General features: G+C 49.6%; 1 protein-coding gene across 27 annotated transcripts in view; it reads right to left on the bottom strand.

Annotated features, from left to right (window-relative positions):
* TOM1L2 (target of myb1 like 2 membrane trafficking protein) overlaps positions 1-22831 on the bottom strand; it is a 125258-nt gene that overhangs the window by 19950 nt on the left and 82477 nt on the right. For 18 of the 27 annotated variants that reach the window (XR_013535457.1, XR_013535458.1, XR_013535459.1 and 15 more), the window contains 6 exons: positions 18686-18820; positions 16744-16902; positions 13892-14008; positions 4814-4947; positions 1958-2006; positions 1390-1513 (listed from right to left, as the gene is read on the bottom strand). Coding sequence is in view for 24 of the 27 variants with exons in the window: in XM_078372553.1 (XP_078228679.1) it covers positions 1390-1513; positions 1958-2006; positions 4814-4947; positions 13892-14008; positions 16744-16902; positions 18686-18820 (718 nt within the window). In the remaining 3 variants the exon portion in view is untranslated. The remainder of the gene's footprint in view (positions 1-1389; positions 1514-1957; positions 2007-4813; positions 4948-13891; positions 14009-16743; positions 16903-18685; positions 18821-22831) is intronic. The other 9 variants (XM_035299576.3, XM_035299582.3, XM_035299585.3 and 6 more) reach the window with 2 other exon arrangements.

Here is a 22831-nt window from a genome sequence, read left to right as displayed (position 1 = left end):
TGCCTGGCCTACTAGACTTTTTTTTAAGAAGGAGGGTAGCAGAATCCAATTTGAATTTTAAGTGTTAAATCTGGCAGTCATATATGCTGGACTGACTGACTGAAGGCAGAGACATCTGTTCTGATACAGAAATAGTGGCTACAAGTGTGTGAAATATTGAGAAGCTAGAATTACAGCAACTGATAGCCACTAGAAGTTTAGCTCGAGTTAAATGAAAGGAAGGCAGACAGAGAAATATTTTAAAAAATGAAACGGAAAAGCAAGACAGAAGAATTTTGAGGGCCATACTTATTAATGATTTCAATGTTATAATTTCATTTATTATAAATTGGTATCATCCATTATAACTAATGTACTAGGGTCAGATACACACTTTGAATGTACAAACTAAATGAACTGTGGAAAGTGGTGAGCTTCTTTTAAGTTCCAGACAATGGACTGCTTTAGGCTGATGGACAGTTCAGGGAGAAAGGAGAGCAATTATGTCAGTGCTGCTACCTCCTGTTTCTAAGCCTTCTGCAGATATTGCCAATCAATCACAGACTTCTAAGTCCTGATGTGGCTTCAGCATCCTCCTCAAACCTGTGTTCCAAGAAGCCAATGAGCTGAAACCTATCTGCCCTCCTTGACCAAGTTAACATTGATTTTTTTTTTTTTAGATGGAGTCATCGCCCAGGCTGGAGTGCAATGGTGTGATCTCAGCTCACTGCAACCCCTGCCTCCCACGTTTAGGCAATTCTCTTCCTTCAGCCTCCTGAGTAGCTGAGATTACAGGCGCCCACCACCATGTCTGGCTAATTTTTTTTGTATTCTTAGTAAAGACAGGGTTTCGCCATGTTGGCCAGGATGGTCTCAAACTCCTGACCTTAAGTGATCCACCCACCTTGGCCTCCTAAAGTTCTGGGATTATACCCCTGACCTTGACCTAATTAATACTGAAAAGGAAATCACTTCAATCACAGGGAATGTTCTATATAAAACATGGCAGGTAGGCCGGGCATGGTGGTTCATGTCTGTAATCCCAGCACTTTGGGAGGATCACGAGGTCAAGAGATTGAGACCATCCTGACCAACATGGTAAAACGCTCTCTCTACCAAAAAATATAAAAATTAGCTGGGCGTGGGGGCACATGACTGTAGTCCCAGCTACTCAGGAGGCTGAGGCAGGAGAACTGCTTGAACCCGGGAGGCGGAGATTGCAGTGAGTTGAGATTGCGCCACTGTACTCCAGCCTGGCGCCTGGCAACAGAGCAAGACTCTGTCTAAAAAAAAAAAAAGGCAGGTGCCCTTTCTTTAAAAAGCAAATGACTTCTAATTCCTTGGAATTTCCCCTGTCCCTAGTGGTAGGTAGTAGGTAGGAAGGTCCTTTTGTCCCTGTGAGACACTCACCCAAGCCTGCAAGCTGGGAGGAGAGGGAAGATGGGGGTGCTGTGTTCCCCACCATCGGGCTCACCACGGCTGGAGACCCTGGTCCCAGGTCTATTAAGTTGTCTTCCGTCACTTCATTCAGTACCTGTCAGAACGTGAGATTGGTCATGAGCCCCAGAGCCCTAGAGTCAGGCTCTGAAGTAGAAGGTAGCAAGGCAACTGTGCAGAGTTCTGAGAGGAAAGGCATGAACGCTGCTCCAGTACTGAAGCAAGGCCACTTCCCCCACCCGCCTTCAGGGTCCATAGTGGGCCTCAATGTCAGTGAGCCTTGCCCACTGCCTCCTCTCTCTCCCCACTAAAAGAAGGGGTTGCTGAGTGATTCTCCTGGGAGCTGAAGATTTAGGGCTCCCTTGCCACCCTTCCATCAGGGGTGCCTGTAAGCTCTGCCCTAGTATCCTATCAGAGCTTGCTCTTCAATTTCTCAAATATTTCAACCCCAGTTAGAAAAATTGGAGGTCTCTCCAGCCTCCAAAATGTGGGGGGGCAGATCTGGCCCCAGGAGATAGGAGAATTCTGAAGGAATACTTACTCCATTACTGGCATTTTGAACCGATCGGCCAGACCTGTATCGTTCGAACCTAACGGGGAAAGGGGAAGAAGAAGTAAGAAGAAAGGACACCTGTGATCTGGCCCTGTGGAGTGCTCACTAGTCCTGTGAAGAGCCCCTGGAACCAAGACCAGCCGGTCCCACTTAGGGACTAGGGAGTGAAACCATACATCAACTCTGCCACAGCTTCCTCTGTGTGGGGTTCCACCTGAGGGGATCAGCCTGTCACCCAGCACCCTGAGTGGTCATCAGAAAAGGGTGGTGGCCCATCTTGAGGTCATTGTGAGTGTCCCCAGCCTCTCCTCACACACCCTGGACTCAGAGAGTTCCTCTTGTCCCTGGAGGGAGGGTGGCTTAGCCACTTTACCTTGGAGCTCTCAAATGTACAATGCTGGGCAGTAGCTGCAGATTCCTATTTCATAGGGCTATGTTGAAGAGCAACTAGCTAGTGTTCCTAACATGCTCCCAACTCAACCTCTGAGGAAAGGGGGCAGGGCATGCATAGGGTGGGCACCAGGAGGAGGAAGGCAGGCGCATGGCCCTGCTATGGCGGTGGTGGGGTGGTGGTGGAAATGCTTGCCAGTAGCTGCTGTGGAGAGGCCTGGGCCAATCACTGAAGGGCTGCTAGGAGGGTGAAACGAGTCTCCTCTGCACCCAGTCAGGCAGTGCAGGGGGACTTGGCTTTGAGCAACTGTCAAAGGCCAGGTCATCCTTCTCTCAGGTGGGGAACAGAAGAGTAGTTATGAAGTGTGTGTTGGTGTGGGACAGAATAGATTATGTTCCGTATAGTATTTTAAAACTCCAAATGCCACGGGCAGCAGTAATGAAGAGACTTTTTCCAGCTGGAGCCTTAGACACCCAGCTTTAGTGAGTTAAGGGGCTCCACATTTGTCTTCCAATTTGCGGGGGTCAGCGTCTGGTGACAAGGGATCCCCAGAAGGAATGATCTGGGTAGGTGGTGAGTGTCCACTTTGGTTTTAAGAAAGACTTGTATGTATCCTCAAGGTTTTGTGTACGGAAAAAAAAAAGAAAGAAAAGCCCGGGCGCAGTGGCTCAAGCCTGTAATCCCAGCACTTTGGGAGGCCGAGGCGGGTGGATCACGAGGTCAAGAGATCGAGACCATCCTGGTCAACATGGTGAAACCCCACCCCTACTAAAAATACAAAAAATTAGCTGGGCGTGGTGGCGCGTGCCTGTAATCCCAGCTACTCAGGAGGCTGAGGCAGGAGAATTGCCTGAACCCAGGAGGCGGAGGTTGTGGTGAGCCGAGATTGCGCCATTGTACTCCAGCCTGGGTAACAAGAGTGAAACTCCATCTCAAAAAAAAAAAAAAAAAGAAAGAAAGAAAAGGTAAGAAAGACTTGTGTGGTTTTTTTCAGCAGTGGTCTACAAGGAGAACAGGAATATTAATACATCTGAGACAATTTTGATCCTGGGGTATCTTTCCCACACTCATCTTCAATGAGCAATGAGTATCATCAAAGACACTCCAACCAGGACAGCACCTTCAGCCACCAGCCCCAGGCTTTGCCTCTGAATTCTTCACAATGCTGGGACTGCGGACTCTCGGGTGAAAATGCCCACACTAGTTAGCTCCTGTTATGCTTTCTAGCAGGGCTTAAACAGGTTTAACAGGTCAAACCCAAGCCCATTTACCATGAAGAACTGCAACCACATGGCAAGACAAAGGGGCCTAGGGCTGGGAGTCAAGTCCCCTCACATCTGTTCCTATTCTCCAACTGATGCAGGGGGAGCAGGGGGTCCTGGGGACCCCCACATACTTACCGCAGAGGCTTCTTCACCTGTCAGACAGGCACAGAGCCACTGGTGTGTACTTCCATAGTCAAAAGCTGAGACAAGGCCCAAGACCGTGACAACCACAACAAACCACCCTTTAGGCCCCCAAAGAGTAATGCAAATGCAAGCATCTCTCCCACTGACCCTAACTGATGCCAGAAGCTTGTCCTCCTGATGAAGCCAGCAGTAGGCTGTGGGTCAGCTGGTGTGGCAGAGGGGACCACGACCTCAAGTCTGCAGGGGATTCAAGCCACTGTCCTGTCCTCTCAGGCCTCACCTCTAAGGGAAAAGGTTGGTCCTCTCTGGTCCTGATGCTGAGTCCTTCGTGAAAGGCCAGTGTGCTCCCATCAGGTGATGAGATGGGAACTGTGCTTACCATTATTCCTCCTATTTAAAATTAGGTCTAAGTAAGACATTTTGGACTTTGTCCTGAGGAAAGGTTTTGGAAATGAAAAAGAATTTGCAGGTTTGTTACCTCAAACCCAAAGACGATGTGGCTGCAGAAAGAAATGAAATGAATGTGCGCTTCCCTAAGCAGCAGCTTTCCGGCACTTACACCCGCCTGCTTCCCCTGAATGCTCTAGATAACACTGACATTTGCAGAGGGAAAAGCTTTTTTTTTTTTAAGATGGGAAAGAGGAAATCCTTTTTCTTAATAGAGATTTTTCTTCCCCTTTAATCCTTTTCAAATTCAAAGGGTCATCAAAGGAGCAGGTGCAGAACTCTTGGGCCCAGAGCCCCCCAAGTCCTACCCCTCCCTAGGGCTGGGGGTGGCGGGGCAGTGAGGAAAGGCAGAGCAGCCTGAGGCTTACAAAGGGCAGAGCCTAATTCTGCACGTCAACTTCTTGCTGCTTCTGCTGCACGATTCCCAGGAGGACAAGATGCATTTTCCCTGTCAGACGGGAACAAATTAGCATCTCTGATGAGTATTTTCCAACTCTAATCTCTCTCTCTCTCCCTCTCTTTCCTTTGTTTATGAAAGAAATCCCTCTGTTATGGCAACAATCTTTTTAAGGGGGGAAAAAAAAATCCAGCTCCCACCTCTCATATCGAAGGAAAACGTTGTTGAGGTCGTCGTTCACATGCAGCAGCTCCTCTGTGACCTCCTCGTTGGACACGCGGGAGATGAGCTCCACGATGCGCTGCTGCATGGCCCGGCAGGTCCTGTTCAGCTCCTAGGGAACACATGCACCTCTGGGTAGCCTGCTGGGTGTGCTTTTTGTCACATTCTATTTCCTTTGAAAAAATTTGTACTGATTCTTAAAAGTCACAAAAGGAGTACATGCTTGTTCATAAAACCAGACATGTGCCACATTCAAAGCAGAATTCCCGTCTTCACCGCCTGCTCCTTCTTCCCAGAGGAAACAAGTACTTTTTCAGCCAACGCCCAGACTGACATACTGCTCTATGTATGTAAGTACATGCTTATACAAGTCATTTAAAAATATTAAAATGTGATTCTTTGCAGCTTGCTTTTTCTCAACAAAATATTCCAGACACTGTTCCCCATTACTTGGTGCAGACTGGCTCATTCCTTCGTGTGTGTTTCATAATGTGGGCATTTAGCTTGTGGTTCCTCTTTCTTTGGCCAACCCAAATAAGGCAGCAATGAACACCTGTACACACATGCACATGCACTTGGGCAAGACTTCCACAGGATGAGTTCCTTAGAAAGGAAATTTCCAGGTGAAAGGGTATGGCTGTTTATAACATTAATTGGTAACAGTAAAAGGCCCTCCAAAAAGATGACATCAGTTTACTTACACTCTCAGCAACAGCAGGAGTATATTTTGTCACTAGGTGTATTTTGGTGGCTTGTCTGCCACTTTGGTGAGGTCTCAGAAGCCCAGGCAGCTCCCTGGCTGGCCAAAAGAGTACATTCATACAACCCCAGTTGCAGTGGAACCATCTCTACCGTTAGAAGCAAAATCCCCCTGATGAAAGAGCCTTGGCACTTTAAGGCCTGGCTTCCATGAGCCTTCCCTGTTCCAGAACAGCAGCAGCCTTACTGATGCTCTTGTTCAAACTTGCTTATAGAGCTCCCTCAATACCTGCCAGACCCCTTGTCATCTCAATGCCAGACTGAGGATGCAACAGAGGAGGGAGCTGGCAACCCTGCCAGGCTGGCCCCCAAGCATCCCTGACTATAGGAGCTGCCTGTGACCAAAGCTCCAAGTCCTAGTGCACATACAGGATTAAAGCAGAGGGAGATAGTATCCCCAGCTACCTGGGCACCAGAGGGCGCCAGTGAGTTAAGGGGATAAGACACGAAGGATAAGTCCCTCCTCACAGCTCAGCCTCAAAACAACTTCATTTTGAAACCATTTCTAGTAGAAGTAACTGATTTATTCACAAGAGACATGGCAATCTTTCTTTAGTTCCTCATATTGTCTCATAATCTGGCTAGCTTGGCTAGAGGGTCATCCTTCCTACCACATCATAAACTCTTGAGGGGGTGTTGCCATTTAACCATCCAAGGATGCCCTCAAGCCTGGGCAACAGAGTGAGACCCTGTCTCCAAAAAATAAAAAATAAAAATAAAGTATTCTGAACTCTTGGTCCCCTCAAACCACCAGCTCAGTTATCCACATACGCTCAGTCTTCTCGGCACTCTTCACTCAGAGTGGGGAATTCTCGTTCATTCAGGTTCTAATTTTCCCTCTCTAGGACTCATTCCAGGCCCCACTGAACCAGCAGTAAGCACTTAGAAACATATAGATAAATGCTAGAATCAATAAGAAGAGGTGAATACTGGATCTTAATTCCAGAGGACACTAATATCCAGTAAAGAGAAAACTCCACAAAATGCCCACTGTCTTCCGTTGTGAATGGCTCACGTCCCCAGGCCAGGCAGGAGAGGGACACTCACGAAGCTGCCTGGGCCTCGGAGCCTGCCAGATCTGGTCTGGATTGCCAGGCAATAATGGCCACAGGCACCGATGGACACTCACAGGTCAAAACCCAGTCACCACCGGGACAATTACCATACACAGGAAAACCGATAATTCAGGGGAAACACCAATCACAGAATGAAGTGTGCTTAGGAGTGATGCTGAAAACCAAGTCAGGCCTCTAACATTAAAACAAACAAAAACAAAATAAAAACATCCACACTTAGGAAAGAAGCAATCACACTGGATCATGTGAAGGATTCCAACAGCCAGGACTAAAGTGAACAATGTAAAATAATCACAGTATTTCTAATAGATTGTTAGAATGCAGTGAGCATCTGTTCAGGGCTGACAGGGAGCACAGATTTAGGTTAACTTCAACAGACCATCCTCCCCTGCTTCCTAAAGGAAAAAAGGCTACTTGGCCAACACTTGGGCAGCATATTTATCTCGCACATTGGAAGAAGCACAAGAGGGAGACCCGGCTAAAGAGTGCATGATGGAAAAGGGAGGCTGGGGAGTAGGACAGAGAAAAGAGGTCAAACTTCTGCCTCTCCGTGCTGCCATAGACTGTTCCGGGCCACTGTGCATGTCTCCTCCCCAGGGATGCGCATGTGCCAGCACACAAGGATGGAGCCAGGCACTGCTGAGCTCCTCCTTGCTCCAGCACTCCAGGTGTCTGCAGAAAATCTCTGATGAGCAAAAGGATCTTGAGGCCCATCTCAGGACCTATCTCCTCCAGCAAACAGGCCCAGTTCAAGAAAATGTGGCCCCTGTCTGGGGCTTGTGGCTTAGCAGCAAGTGCTGGCTGCCCTTGGTTGGGGAGGGAGAAGGAAAAAAGTTTGTCACTTCCCATCCAAGCTGCAGGCCAATCACAAGGCACGGGACCTGCAAGCCAGAAGAGTGTGGGAGCATGCTGTGGAAACAGATCCAAGTTACCCTCCAGAAGACTGGGGCATGAGCACTTAAGGCCCACAGGCCATCTTCAAACACACCTCAGACTTCCCAGGATATAGGTGTCCTCAGGCACTTGCCACACTGCTCAAGGGCTCCTGAGTAGTTGACCCTCTGCCTGCAATGTCCCTTATTTCCTTTTCCATTGAACAAACTCATACTCATCCTTCAAGGCCTCAAGGTGTTTCCCCACCCCAGTATTTTGTCATAAAAATTTTCAAACATATAAGAAAACTAGGAAGAATTTTACAGTGGACAGACACCATATGCTTACCACCTAGATTGTACCATGAACATTTTACAGTGGCAGCTTTAACACATATTTCCCATTTATTCATCTTCCTGTCCACATAGTGTTTTCTGGGGATCCCCCTCCACCCCACCCTCAATACTCTCACAGCATTCAACACACTCTAGTCTGTCATCAGAGCCCCTCTAGGAAACCCTCCAGCAAGGGGTGACCAGCCGCCACCTGCACTCCACACAGCAGAAACCCCAAAACAAAGAGCAGGCCTTAAGGGTGGTTCACTGGACTCAGAGGAGAAGCAAACCAGATTCTTCAGTAGACTGCAGGAAATGTCTCAGAAAGATGGCTACAAATACTGGAGGCCTGAAAGAAGAGAGCGGGGGTTGATATCAGTCTCCCCAACAGAGCCCTAGTGTGGGGACCAAGCTGCAGGCAGCAAATAGCTGTGACTGGATACACTCTCCAAGTCTCCAGTCTTCTCCAGGACTGCTTCTCCCTGTGTAAAATAAGGGGGTTGCATTTGTGAGAAAGTACTTCTGCAGAGGGCCACTGACGTGCTACAGTGTACAGTGGCCTCCATGGCATGGGGCTGAGGCAGCTGGGGCTGCTCTGCTTTTCTCAATTTTAAACACTTCCATTCACTGTAGAATTTCATTTGTGGAGGAAAACGTTCCATTATTGGTTGATTGATTGATTGAGATGGAATCTTGCTTTGTCGCCTAGGCTTGAGTGCATTGGTGTGATCTCAGCTCACTGCAATCTTCACCTCCCAGGTTCAAGAGATTCTCCTGCCTCAGCCTCCCAAGTAGTTAAGATTACAGGCACCCACCATCATGCCTAGCTAATTTTTGTATTTTTAGTAGAGATGGGGTTTTGCCATGTTGGTCAGGCCAGTCTTGAACTCCTGACCTCAAGTGATCACCTGTCTTGGCCTCCCAAAGTGCTGGGATTACAGGTGTAAGTCACTGTGCTTGGCCTCCATTACTTTAAAAAACAGTTTGGAAGGTGTTAGATGATTTCTGAAGCTCTAACATTGTGACCTTGGCTTGAAGGAAGAATGAGCCCCAAGGGGTTCATCAACAGTGATCTCATCAACAGTCAGCACCAAGAACATCTGCTCTGGCCTTGTGTTTGCTGCCTCTTTCCCCACAGCCTACCCACTGGGGTGGTGGGTTAGATAGCTCCCAACCCCACAGGCAGGGCCTCCACGCTGCAATCCTCAAGGAACATCCTGATGACTTTCCAAAGAGCTCCCCTGAAGACAGCCTCAGAGATGATGGCCTGGGGCCTCCACAACAGAGATTTCCAGGGATCTCTGCACAGAGAAAACTTTACCATCTCTTGGCTTCAGTCTTTTACATCTGTCTCAAAAAGGAAGAAAACACTGTGCAGTGGCTCACACCTGTAATCTCAGCACTTTGGGAGGCCGAAGCAGATGGATCACCTGAGGTCAGGAGTTCAAGACCAGCTTGGCCAACATGGTGAAACCTGCCTCTACAAAAATACAAAAATTAGCCAGACAGGATGGCAAGTGCCTATAATCCTGGTTAATCGGGAGGCTGAGGCAGGAGAATCACTTGAACCTGGGAAGCAGAGGTTGCAGTGAACAGAGATCATGGCATTATGCTCCAGCCTGAGTGACAAAGCGAGACTCCTTCTCAAAAAAAAAAAAAAAAGAGATAGAAGGTGAGAGGAGGGCCAGATGTCAGGATTTTTGTTACCACAGTGCCAGCTGGCTCCCTGCATGGCCTCTGTGGTGTCATCACAGCCAGATCCTCAGCAGGCTCATGTGGGAGATGTTCTCCTGCTTCCTCCACCTCCAAATCACTCAGAGTGATTCTTATTGGGCCTAAGACACCTGAGAGCCTAATGCTTACTCAGGTCACCCTTTCCATGTGCAACAGCTAGGACAGGAGATTCCTAAAGGCTCACGACGTCAGCTTTGCTCTTCTTGTATTTCTGGTCCTCAAAAGAGGGAAGAACAACTGGTCACTTACACAAAAGCCCTCCATCTATCAGAACACCTTGGTAAATATCCTCTCTTTTCTACCTAATTAATCTCAATGCCTTTATCTTTTCTTCAAGGGAAATTCTCATCCCTACCTCACACAACAGTCTTTTAATCATCTTTATGAGTTTCCTCTGAGCCCTCCACAAGTTTGAAGGAACATGGAATAAGGTCCTGAAGATCTGTTTTCTGTTGCTGCAAAGACGGGAGGGAGAAGAAAGTCTTTGTTGATGAGAAAGGGGAATAATGAAGCTAAACACGTAGAATAGACTAGATTTCTCTAGAGAAAATGGCCTTGGCCGTTCTGTTTTTGTTGAAATGAGATGCAAGAAGCAAGAAGAGATACACCATCTGCTACTTGGAGAAACAAGGAGGAGGCCTCTGTTATTGTCTGATGCTGATGAATGGCCACAGAAGAATATATATTTTTGGCATCATTGTATTAATTAAAAGTTATTCATTGAAGACAAAGCTCAAAAGGCTAAATTGGGAGAGACAATGGGCACTGGTTGACAGAATCACAATCTTTAAAGATCCCAGAAAGCTGAACTCAGGCTTTCTGCAGCTAAGGGCATGCACTTTAGCAGGGACAGATGCAGCATTTGAATTTCGGCCCAGGCCTAAGGGTCCTTGCATAGGATGATGAAGATAGGCTTAACTGCCACACTAGAAGGTGACATAGAAGGGTTTTCAGCTGATGAAAGCTCTCCATCTTACAATATCTGCCTCCTGTGAAGAACTGCCTGTCCCTCTCCATGGTGGGCTGCCAACTGCCACATTTGTTCCATGTGGAGAATAGGCAGTGGGTGGGGCTTATGGCAATCTTCAAATGCTTAAGGATCTATCCATGTGAAAGAAGAATTAGCCTTGTTCTGTTGTCTAAGAAGACAGACCAGGATCAAAGTTACAGGGAGCCAGACTTTAGATCAATGTGTGAAAGGGCTTTCTAACAATAGTCATAAAAGCCAGGATTTATGAGGCCTTGCCTAAGCCCAGCCCTGTACCAGGCACTGCCCAGGTGCAAGTGATTACTCCAGTTAGAAAGGAGAAGGGGGCCTGGAGAGGGCTGGTGACTTGCCTGGCATCACCCAGCTATCAGTGGGAGGACAAGGATGGGAAGGCATTAATTCAAAGGCCTGTGTAATTTGTAAGCCTGCTGTGCTGCTGCCTGAAGTCTAACCAAGATGTCCATTTGAAAGCAAGTGGGCTGCTATGAACAGCCTGTCACTGGGGACGTGCAGAAAGAACCAGTAGACAAGATGCTGTGGAAGATATCTGAACACAGGTGTAGAGCTGGACCAGCTTCCTGGAATCTCTCCCCCAACTCAGAGAGTGGAGGTTTTGACACAGCTCTAGAGGAGGAGTTGCTGTGTTCACTCTGGGCACCCTGCCTTCCTTCTTCTCAGGGGCTCCAGCTACGCTGTCAGCACAGGGTGGTAGAGTGGCCTCAGCCTCTCCTCAAATACCAGCCACATGCCACAAGCCCACAGGCAAACAGCTCACACTGCCAAGTTTCCCTGCTGCTCTTGCTGCACTGTGGGAAGCTATACCCAAAAGTGCTTTGTGATGCACAGGAGGCAACTGGGACATAACCTTCCCACAGTTATGATCATCCTGGGGCTGACACCACCAATTACCTCTCTTCCTATTCCCTGCACCTCCTACCCCAGCAATTTATACTTGAACTGGGAGCAGCTTCTATTGGTGGGAACATCTGGGTTGTTCGTTTCCATGGCCCAGCCAGCACTCTCAGCTCTGCACTTCTCTGCCCCAAGCACTCTGGCTGCCCTCCAGCTTGATGGAGGGTCCTGGGGACACATTCTGATCCCAGCACTTTCCAAGCAGACGGTGGTATTTCTCCACATGGAAGGCTGGTGGTTCAGTGTGGCTCTGACCCTTGGGAGACCCTGCCTGCTGGCTTCTGACTGCCAAGGGAGGAAGGGCAGGGAAGATGTCAGGGATGGCAGAGGCATGCAGCCAACCAGCCAGGAGGGCTGTGTCTATTCATGATTGTTCACAGTGCTGCCCAGTTCCTGAATCTCCTATACTAGAAGGACAGCCTCCCACTGGCACCCAGAGTCATTCTTTTTCTGTTTGATTTATAAGATAGCAGTGAGGACTGGGAGGCTTAGAGTTAGAACAAAACAGAGGGAAAGAAAATGTCATGGGAAGTAACCTATAAGCTGACGCCAGGAGATTAGGTTCTGTTTGTCTTGGCTGATGGGCTTGTTTTAAAAAAAAAAAAAAACACACACAAAAAAAACCCCAAACCCTCTTCTCCCCACAATGCGAGAAGTATTCCTGCTGTCTGGGTCTGCTCTAGCTGTCTGGAAACATCTTGGCTTTGTTTCACACACCCCCTGCTGCCAGGAGCGCGGCTCTATCCAGAGCAAATCCCCCATGTCAGCAGGAATTCCGACGCTGACACAGCACAAAGCTGCCTCAAGAGGCCCTCTCAGTTTCTGGACTGACCTCGGAATCCTGTGCATCTGGGTAACACCGGGCAGAACCTTCCTGCACGCTGGGAATGGAGGCCAATGACAATGCATTCAAGGGAAGCCAGGTCCCCTGGAGTGTGGCACATATTCAGCTGGACCTGCTGAGCTGAGGCCAGCCTGGTCTGATGCAGGTGTGTCAGGAGTGAGGTCTAGGAACTAGGGAGAGGCCAGTCAGGGCTCCTCACTGGGGCTGGGCCAAGGGTACTTGTCTTGGGTTCAAGAGCAGGCTGGTGTAGTTACATAGAGACAAGATATTTCCCAGTCTGTTTCCTGCAAAAAGCCACAAGCTCCTCCAGAGCAGGGACCACAGCTCACACATCTCTGTGCCCAAAGCACTGTGCTCTGTATTAGGCCTAGAATAGCTCTTCACCCACCCTCACCTCTATAAGAGCTAATGGCTTTGGAGTAGGAAGGGGGCACAATAAGCAGCAGCTTGGGGCCAGGACAGGACCTCCACAGGTGGGAAGCATGTGCCAGCAGCAGGGTAGGAGGTGCAGCACTTGGGGACCAAGACTGACAACTGAGGGCCGGACAAAAATGACAGTATCAGCAGCAGCAGCAGCAGCAGGTACATCATAAGACACTCATGCCAGGTCACCAAGTCAGTCTGGCTCCTGACCTGCTCCCTCAAGCATCTTGCCTCCTGTTGAAAAGTGTGGGGGCCCTTGCAGTTCACAGCATCCTCTTTTCACCCTCCAGAAGGTCACTACTTCTCAGGGCAGTACCACTGACATTTTCTGCAAATGCGAGGGTCATCTGAGGCTGGGTGTGGTGGAGATCCGAGCACTGGCTCTGGACCTGGCTGCCCTGGAAAACAGGCCTGAGGTGGAGGCCTTGGCCTTGGTCTCGGGGGTAGACTGCAGGATGCCTGCTCCTGGACCCCTTTCTGCCATGCCCCCAGATCTGTGGGGTGTCCAGAGGCGGGGAGGCCAGTTTGCAATGGCAAACCACGATATCAGAAACACCCAGCCTGGGAATCCTCAATGTCAGGGAAAGAAGAGGAGCATCACACTTCATCTGTCTCAGGACACCTTGGGGTAAGGTGCCACTAGAAGGGCTCCTATGCACACTCGAGGTTGAATAGGCCCTCCTGCAGACGTGATGCTGAGGAACCAAAACACAAAACAGTACAAGCCCAGCTACGTTTAAAATAAACATACAAAAAGTCAGAAGGAAAATACATCAAAACACCTACAGTGGTTATTTATGGATGCTTGGGTCAATCTGTACTTTCTTTTTCTTTCTGTGGGCATGTCTTCTACAACTGGCACTTTATAATAAGGAAAAAAATGTTATTAAGGAAAATAAAAAAGAGAGACAGTGGCCCTGGCCTCTGCCTGTCTGTAGGCAAGGTGAGTCTGAGTGTGCGCTCACATGAACCATCAACAACAGGGCCACTGGACCCATCCCCCCTCACCACTGTGTCCCTGGGAGGGATCCTGCGACTGCGTACAGTGGTGGAGCTGCCACAGCAGGCCCCTGCTCCACGCTCAGGCCAAGTGTTTCTGCAAGATGACTCACCTGCAGCAGCTCCAGATCAGATGAATCCTCCTGTCCGGGGACCATTTCTGTTAACATCTCAGACATGACTTTCGTGTTTCCACGAACGACGTCCAGTTCACTCCGCAGCCTGGCAATCTGGTGAGGGCCACAAGGAAGGAAAGGTCACTCAGAGTCAGCCTGCACCTGCAATATCAGAAGCAGCTTGTTCCTAGGCTAGTGACAATCCCTCTCACTGGGAGATCTGGGTCACCCTTCTGAGTGCACACTGCAGAGCCACCTTCTCATCTCCTTCCGGCCTGCCTGTCAGCTCTGAGAGAGCGGAATGGGCCCTGCCACCCAACAATCTGTTGTGGTGCCTCTCTGACTGCGACGCAAAAGCAGTACCAGGTAGCGAAGAGCTCCATGTCAGAGTGCACCAAGCTGGCTCTCTGTCTCCACTCTCCCTCCACAGGAACTTGAGTAGAAGCTGAACCTCTCACGGCCTCCATTCCTGCTCTTTAAAATCCAAATTCAGGAGGGCAGGAGCCCTGAGATCCCTTCAGAGTTGAGATCCTATTCTACGAAGCTCTGAGTTACAGACTCTGCCCCAAGGAATTTTACATGTAATACTACAATCCTCTGAGAGGCTGGGCAGTGTCAGCAGCACCTTTCTGCAGTGGCAAGAATGAGAGAAGAACAAAAGACCACAGGGGAGACATCTTCCACCCCCACCTCCCTACTTGGTACCACAGCCCCTTGAAAAATACCCACGCTGCCCATCCATCAGTGCTCCCAAAGCCTGGACTCGGGCCAAAGTCTGAGGCTCCTCTCCAGCAACAGACATCGTATACCTTCTCCCCTTGCCCCTTCACACCCTCAACCCCCTTGAAGCAACTGCGGAGACCACAGGTCCTTCCTTGCCCACAGTGAGGTATCATAGAAGAATCTGCATAGAAGCGCCTACTGGTCCCATCACTCAGTGACAAGAGACTAATTCACACTGGACAGAAGTCAAGAACTGCACAGGACACTGGAGGGAGCCCTGGAGGACTCAGCAGTAACATCCAGAGCTGGACCTGAGCCTCTCTGAGCCTTAGTTTCCTCACCTACAGAAAGGTGGCACTAACACCACACCTCACCAGGCTGCTGTGAGGTTCCCATGTGGCGCCCGGCATGCAGGTACGCTCTCTACACACATATGGCTCTTGTTCCTGCTCAAATGTCCAGAGAGAGTAGCTGTAATGTTGTTCTTCCTGCACTGTGACCCAGCCCAAGTGACAGCTCCTCTCCTCAGTGAAGCCTTTTCTGACTCTCCCTGCCCCATCCTGAGGTAGAAACAACCGCTCCCACCTCCTCCTCCAGGGTCCCACTGGCTGTGCTGCCTTCCACTATTGCAGCTGTAGCAGCCTCTGCTGTAGGGGTGAGCTCTCTTAGCAGACCCCGAGCTCCTTCGGGCAGGAACTCAGCTGGGTTGAGCTTTATACCCTCAGCACAGAGACAGGGAAAAGAGACCTCAATCAGTGGTCAATTAGGGAGATGGTCTGCATCCCAGGAGGCTCTTGTCAGCCTCTGGCTCTGCCTGGTGGATGATCCAGGGGTTTTCTTCAAAGTCTTGGTAAAAGAGGTTTCTGGCTAGGAAGGCCCAGGAAGGTTATGAGTAGCCACCTCGTGGGCTCTGAAGCTCTGGGTCCTCTTGGCCAGGCTGGGTGCTGAGCTGCCTATCTCTGCTTGCATTCTGCTCCCCCAGCAGCAACAGACCTCAGGGATCCTGTGCTACCTGTGCCCAGAACCTCCAGACCCAGCATATTCTGGCTACTAGGAGGGCCTTCCCAAGCACCTCTCACAATGTGAGTCAGTGAAGAGGCTCAGGAACTGTTCAACTTCAAACATTTTATGCCTTCTCTCAGAGCAGAGAGGACAAAGTTCTGCCCATAGGAGCGGGGGCTCACATCAGGCTTGGGGGGCTTCAAGTTCACTCCTACTTCCACCATACTCCCTGCTCAGAGCTAGCAGGGAAGCAAGAGGAACGAGACAAAGCACTGTCCCAACACACACAGTGCTTGACCCGTCTGCTTCAATGTGGTTCCATAGTCATGACATTGTCGCAAATAGTAAATAAGGATTATTAAATATAAACATTGGAGAGGTTTTTTTTCCCAAGTCTGACCAATTCTCAAATTGTAACTAATTGAAATTCTATGGATTCTTCTAAAGAGCACTCCCAAATTCATCTAAAAAAATCCAGCGTGGGGTTAAAACTGCATTAGCTTATCAGGAAGTAACCCAAGAAGGTAGGAGCGTTTGGCGTTTGGGATAAAAGCAGGCTTCTTGTGCTTCAGGAGGACCTCCCTGATCAGGTCACATGCCTCTGATGGCTGCCATTTTTTACAGGATAGATCTAAGCCTCTATGTGACAGACAAGCCCACTTCTATGCTTTTGGCCTCACTTTCTGCCATGGTTTCCTCCCAGATCTGGGCCCTACATATACGCTTGCTCTCCTATCAAGCCACCTGCTGCTCCAAGAGAGCCCTGCGCCTCTGCACCTCTGCCTTGCAATGTCACTGCTGAGCACGTGGTCTCACCTGACAAAGCCCCACTCCTGTGTCAGGACCCTCAGCATGTCAGGTCCCCAGTACCTGCCAGGCACCACTCAACCCTAGGCTCAAAACTCCGAGCCCTTGGTTCTGCTCCCCGCCAACAAGATTCAGGCCTGAACACACTCCATCATGATTGCCTCAGCATCTGTCTCCCCTGGGGACTAAGCCCTTCCATCTTTGTGTCCCTGACACCCAGCACAATGTCTGGCTTGGGGGGCCTTTGAAAGTGTCTCCTGGAAAGATGAATAAGAATAGTCAGCTGGCTTGCCTATGGCCCCACAGGATTCAAGTACCTGTTCTGAACTGGCTGTGATGGGGCCAGTCACACTCAGAGCCGGGGCCTGCGGTGCAGAGTAGGGAGCAGGAGGTGGCGAGGAATAGGAACCAGCACTTGTCCTCTGCTGTGACTGGGACCTGGGCATGGTCGCGGCTGGATCCACTTCAGGGACGCTCTGGCACGACAACAACAAAGTCCTCTGTTTTGGGCTACCTGCACAGCTGGGCCTGGTACCTACCCCACCCCATGCGGCACTTCTCCAGAGCTGCCTGCAGAAGGCTCAAGGCTCTGCTCCACTGCTGCCCGGGTGAGGCTCACGGAGCCCCGTTAAGCCCAGGCTCTCCATCTGGGAAGTAGGGCTGCCATTGTCTCCTCCCTCTACTTACCTCTCAAGGAGTGTGTGGCAGACAATGAAAGCAACTCCAGCCGGGCGTGGTGGCTCATGCCAGTAATCCCAGCACTTTGGGAGGCTGAGGTGGGTGGATCACAAGGTCAAGAGTTCAAGACCAGCCTGACAAAAATGGTGAAACTCTCTGTCTCGACTAAAAATACAAAAATTAGCATAGTGGCACATGCCTGTAATCCCAGCTACTCAGGAGGCTGAGGCAGGAGAATCACTTGAACCCAGGAGGTGGAAGTTGCAGGGAGCCGAGATCGGGCTGCTGCACTCCAGCCTGGGCAACAGAGCAAGACTCCATCTCAAAAAAAAAAAAAAAAAAGAAAGAAAGAAAGCAACTCCAAAAGGCAGCACCAAGAGTGCTCTGTGAGCCCTCTGGTAATGGTTCCTACTGTGAAGACCACCTCAGGATGGAGTGAAGGGAGGGCGGTTATTCAGTTTTGCTAATCACAAATCTTTACTTGGTACCATAAGAACTACTTTTTCAGCCTTTACAAGGAGACTAATATAAATAGTAATTATGCAATTTACCAAATGTTTTCATAATTATAGGAACAACAACACTGCTCTCTGTCATTACTAGAAGAGTGAAACAGGTTATGTTGATTTCACAAAGCACAGTGCATGGTCTGGAGGGATCATGATGAGAACAGGCTCTGGAAAGGGCAGTCCCTCATGCTCGCCCTTTGGGCATCTCAGATGATCTCTTGCACATTAAGTCGTGTTCCTACAAGAGACATGCACAGGTGTGCTATTCTCAGAGATGGGCAATGGGGGCAGGCAAGGTGACGTGTACTGGGATGAAGTGCCTCTCCCAGACCCTGGCGCTTTCCTGGCTCTCCCCCAGGCTAGGAGCGAAGCTGATTCCCAGCCAGTAGAGGGACTGGCTTCCATGCGAAGCTATGAGTGGCATGACCTACATGCTTTTAACCCTGATGTGCTGGGCTGCCCCCTCCATGGTGCTCGAAGCTGCCCCCTCCATGGTGCTCAAAGCTGTTGGACTGCAAAAGCTTTGGTGGGATGCCCCTAAAAGGACCTTCCCAGGGCTTTGATCCTAAGGCTGGTGGAATGCAAGGATGTCTGGATTGATGCTGAATGCTCATAGCTCAAAATAAATTTTAGATCCATTTGACTGGGTACAATTGAAAAAAACAGAAAGCTCCTTTTCGCCCCAAGAGTGACGTCAAGCTCTCTGTATGCTCTGAGGTGCTATGGTGCTCTGAGGGACAACAGGATTCCCACGTCAGATTCTAGGGGCCTCTGAAAAGCAGGTGCTAATGACCCTCACAGGATGGACCCGCCTAAGTAGCCACTTCCATGAAAACTCAGAACTGATCCCTCTATTATATTCTTCCACAGACACTGCTGCCACTTAATCACCAATCAACCAGCTGTCTCACTCCTGCATGCCCCTTGTTATTAAAAAGGAATGCCCCCGAGCTTTAAGAAAGCATGATGACAAGCTGAATAATTCAAAGGCAGTAGCAGAAGGGTGGTTGTAGCAGCTTGGCTCACCCATTCTGCAGTAGGTCTTTCTAGAAAGCACCAGCTGGAAGCTTACCCGCTGTGGTGTGTGTATGGGAGACAGAGCATCCAAGTCTGCCATGGGAAATTCAACCCCTTTCCTCTTCAGCTCCTCGTATATGTGCACAACACCAGTGAGGTCAGGACTGCTTCGAAAGGCGTCAGCCCATGCCTGGGAGAATAGAAGGCCTGTTAGGAAGCATTTCTCAAGAGCTGCCGTGGTACCTGAAAATCCAAAGTGGCCCACGTCCTCTCCCTGAGACCAATGCTCTCCTACTTGCAAATGCAAATTGCACTGGCTCAACCTATTCTGTTCCTCTCCTCCTGCAACCGCTGCCACGACACAGCTGGCGAAACCCTGGCTTTCAGTGGTGCTGCTGAGCGTGAACAAAAACACAAAACTTAATTTAGCATGTATTTCCTTGGAGAAGAGACAGAGAAATAACACCTATGCACTGTGGTGCATCCTAAAAAGCAGGCATTTCCCTAATGGCAAGGAAATCAATTGCTGGGGCTGTTTAGCTGCAGGGAGTGGAAGGTGCAGCCTTGTCCCCTCAGTAGGATGCCTGCCCTCTGTGCAGGAACACCTCTGCCCTGAGAGCTTCTACTGGTGGAGTTGGGAACTGGCGACAAATAGAGCAGAAAGGAAAGGAGAAATTGATGTGTGACATGAAATAAAGGCTAACTACAGGTTTCCTCAGATCAGAGACAACTAATGCCGAGCTTGTCTAGCCTAGCTCTGTCTAGTGCTGCTGCCGGTAGGGGAGATTACTGTGGCTCAAGGGAAGAAGAGCCCATTGGGAGCCAGACCCAGGCCAGACTGGGGAGCTCACCCCAAGGGGTTCGACTTCCAGACCCAAGCTTCTTCCATGATGTCTGCGGCCGAAAATGTCGACACATGTGTGCCCAGTTGAAAAATCCAATGAAAAGCATGATCACTAGATTCCCTTCAGTGAAAACACACCACAGACAGGAAAGAACAAAAATTCAAGTAGATTATCATTTCTGTTGACTCGTGAAACTTAAAATTTTTTTAAAAAATCTGTTCTTTGGAAGTCTCAGACTGTATCAAAAAAAGAATATCCAAAGGGCTCCCTAGAAATGGCCCTTCCCATGCTGTCCATTCACCATACATACCCAGAGGAGGCAGAGCCTCCTGTGCCCATGACTCTGTTGCCAAGTCTGTCATTGTCACAGCATTTAACTGCCTCCTCACTCCAGCAATGAGTTACAACCAATCCCGAGGCAGCCACAGAAACTCTATCTCTAACCAACAGACCCATTAGAAGTTAAAAGGTCAGTTTCCAAAAAGTCTTCTTAATTATGACCGAGGTGTTTCACTTACAGAACAGTACTGTCAGCCTGGCTTTCCCTGACACACTTATTTAATTTGCATGCTCAGGGATTTAAAGCTACTGATCAGGACAGCCCCTCTTGGCCAATACTTCCTTCTGGATTCTGAGGAGGGCCAAAGAAGGTGCCTCATAGAGCACTGTCTGGAAGGCCCAGATGGAGAGTATGTTGCCCCCAGGGAGTGCCTCCAGCCCCGCCCCCACCAGCTGCCCTGGCTGCCTCCACCTGGTTCAAAATCCAGCTAAGTCCTGTGACTCCAACCTCAAAATGCCCCAGCATTTTAGTTTAGGGTGCTGACTTTAGGGCTTAAAAACAAGTTTCACAGCCCAGTGTGGGAGGCTGAGGAAAAAACGCATGGCAGTTCTTCCTGGTGTTACTTCATGCCTCTGTACATGGAGTACAGACAGCTCCAGGGACTGCTTTCAATTCATCTAGCTCTCTACCTAAGCCAAATTGGAGATAACAGGAATGAAGATGAAGGAACCATGGCTGTTCTCTCCAGTTGGAGGATACTTCTTGGGGTCCCCTTTCTAAGGCACTCTGCTTCCATGTTCATGGAGACAGAGTGGAGGGTGAGGGAAATGCATACCCACGTTGGGCCAATGAGATGCTCCTCCTTCCAGGAACTCAGCAGCACTAGGAGATGGGTTGTCCTCACAGGGTTGTCCTCTCTAACTCCAGGGCCATGTGCCAGCCCAGGACTGGAAGCAGAGACAGCCTGTCCTCTCCAGAAGGAACAGCTAGTGTGCTCAGAGGTGCAGATGTACAGGAGAGGATTTGGAAGGCCTTCTTGATCTTTTCTGTCCCTTCCCAGGCCTGGGTGACCTGGACTTCTGGCAGGCCCTGTCCTGTCATGACAAATTTTCTCTTTGCCTAGGCAAGCTAGAGTTGGCATCTGTTATTTGCAATCAAGTAGTCTTGGCTAATACGCCCACTTCCCACCTGCCACAATTCCAACCCCTGTCTGGAATGTCTGAGCAGACTGGGTGAGATGGCTGCTAACAGAGCAGATACTCATGACAGCAATCGCTATTGACTAGGATTCTGATGCCAACAGAGGAAAAAACATGGTGTGAGGGGCCTCTCCAGAAATGCAGCTCTGGGTGTCTCCCATCTCAGGGTGTCTCCCATTCATATGCGTAAATGTAGAGATGGGAGACACTTAATGCCATGTGTCCCTAGCATCTTCTTGGGACATGCCTCAAATAATAAGGCTCCTGTCTCCCGCTACACCAGGCCAGACACCCCCTGTTTTGGTGGGGGGACAGGGTCTTGCTCTGTCACCTAGGCTGGAGTGCAAGGGTAGTGAAATCTCAGCTCACCTCCACCTCCCAGGCTCAAGCAATCCTCCCACTTTAGCTTCCAAAGTAACTGGGACTATGGCCATGCGCCACCATGCCTGGCCAATTTTTGTATTTTTTGTAGAGATGAGGTTTCGCCATGTGGCCTAGGCTGGTCTTGAACTTCGGGACTCAAGGGATTTGCCAGCCTTGGCCTCCCAAAGTGCTGGGATTGCAGACATGAGCCAACTACACCCAGCCTAGACACCTTTTGAAGGCAGACACCAAGTCTCTCACCCTTGTCCAGAGAAGACAGTCAGTCAACATTTGTCAGGTTAAACTGAATTCAGTCCTCATGGTTACTAAGCATCCTTATTTTCCTACTTCAGAGAACAGAGGAAAGATGGCCACCTAGCCTGTTAACAGACTGAAGTGGCAGTGATAAAGGAGGGGTGCTGGAAGGCCGACCCAGCTGAGGATGCTCCCTAGGGGAAACGTAGCAACCCTTGGGAGGTCTGGCCACTCTTGGAGTCCTTAACCCGAAGCCTGGGAGCAGCAGAGGGAGTGGGGCAGGCTGCCTTCCCCTAAAGCTGCCTTTTTAGAAAGCAAATGATGCAGCGGTGTGGGCACACTCTGAGGGCTACACAGGAGCTAGCTGGTTAATGGCCAAGTGGCCAGCTCACGGGAAGCCTTCTTTTCCTGCCTGTGGCTACAAGATTAGGGTTTAGAAGATGCAGAGGAAGGTATAATGAGGCAAAAAAAAAAAAAATGAAAGAGATCAATTCAGATTGCCTGCATTTCTTTGGACTGTGTGCAAGACCCCAGACTAAAATCAGACACAAACATAAACCATAACCTATTCATTTCTGTATCGCTCAAAGTTTTGGCAAAGCTTTGAGTCATCAAATTTCATATCAATAAACCGCTGCTGATTTAAACGATGGGCTCTGGGATGTCTTTGGATAGAAGAGGGCTTCGGTCAGCTCCTGCTGATGCCCCAGACCAGACTTCCTACTCCCAGTGACAGGGTCCCTAGGGAGTTGCTGTCCACACAGAGTCTGGCCACAGCCCAGCTACCAGACTCTGATGCCTTCAAAGAATACAACACCTCCAGCTTCTCCTGCCCCCACTCCCATCCCCACCCCCATCAGCTCACTTTCTTCAGTGGAAAGAAAAACCTTCAGTGGAAAGAGAGTATTTTTAGACGATTGCTGGGGCATGGGGAGGGGGGCCGAGGAAGAATGACCACACTTAGGTGACTCTGCCAGGATGACACCATTTCTGCTCCTGAAAACAATTTCAAGAGAAAGGCTCAGGGATGATATATAGCGGGAGCATCCTTTTTGTCTTCTCGGTGAATGGGATTTAATGTGAATAAACAAAAAGGAATACAAGCCAAAAGACCAGCCAAGGCACGAGGCGAAAATGTAGGGGTGAAGCTGAAAGCTGCCGGAAGCAAGGCCTTTGGTACCCCTACAGGTATGGAGTGTCAGCAAGCTACTAACCAGGCTGCGCCACTCTCAATATGTCTTTCCTCCATCCTCCCAGGG

Source organism: Callithrix jacchus, chromosome 5 (genome assembly GCF_049354715.1).
Source record: "Callithrix jacchus isolate 240 chromosome 5, calJac240_pri, whole genome shotgun sequence".
Classification (NCBI taxonomy): Eukaryota; Metazoa; Chordata; class Mammalia; order Primates; family Cebidae; genus Callithrix; species Callithrix jacchus.
This window is presented reverse-complemented; position numbering and strand designations above follow the sequence as displayed.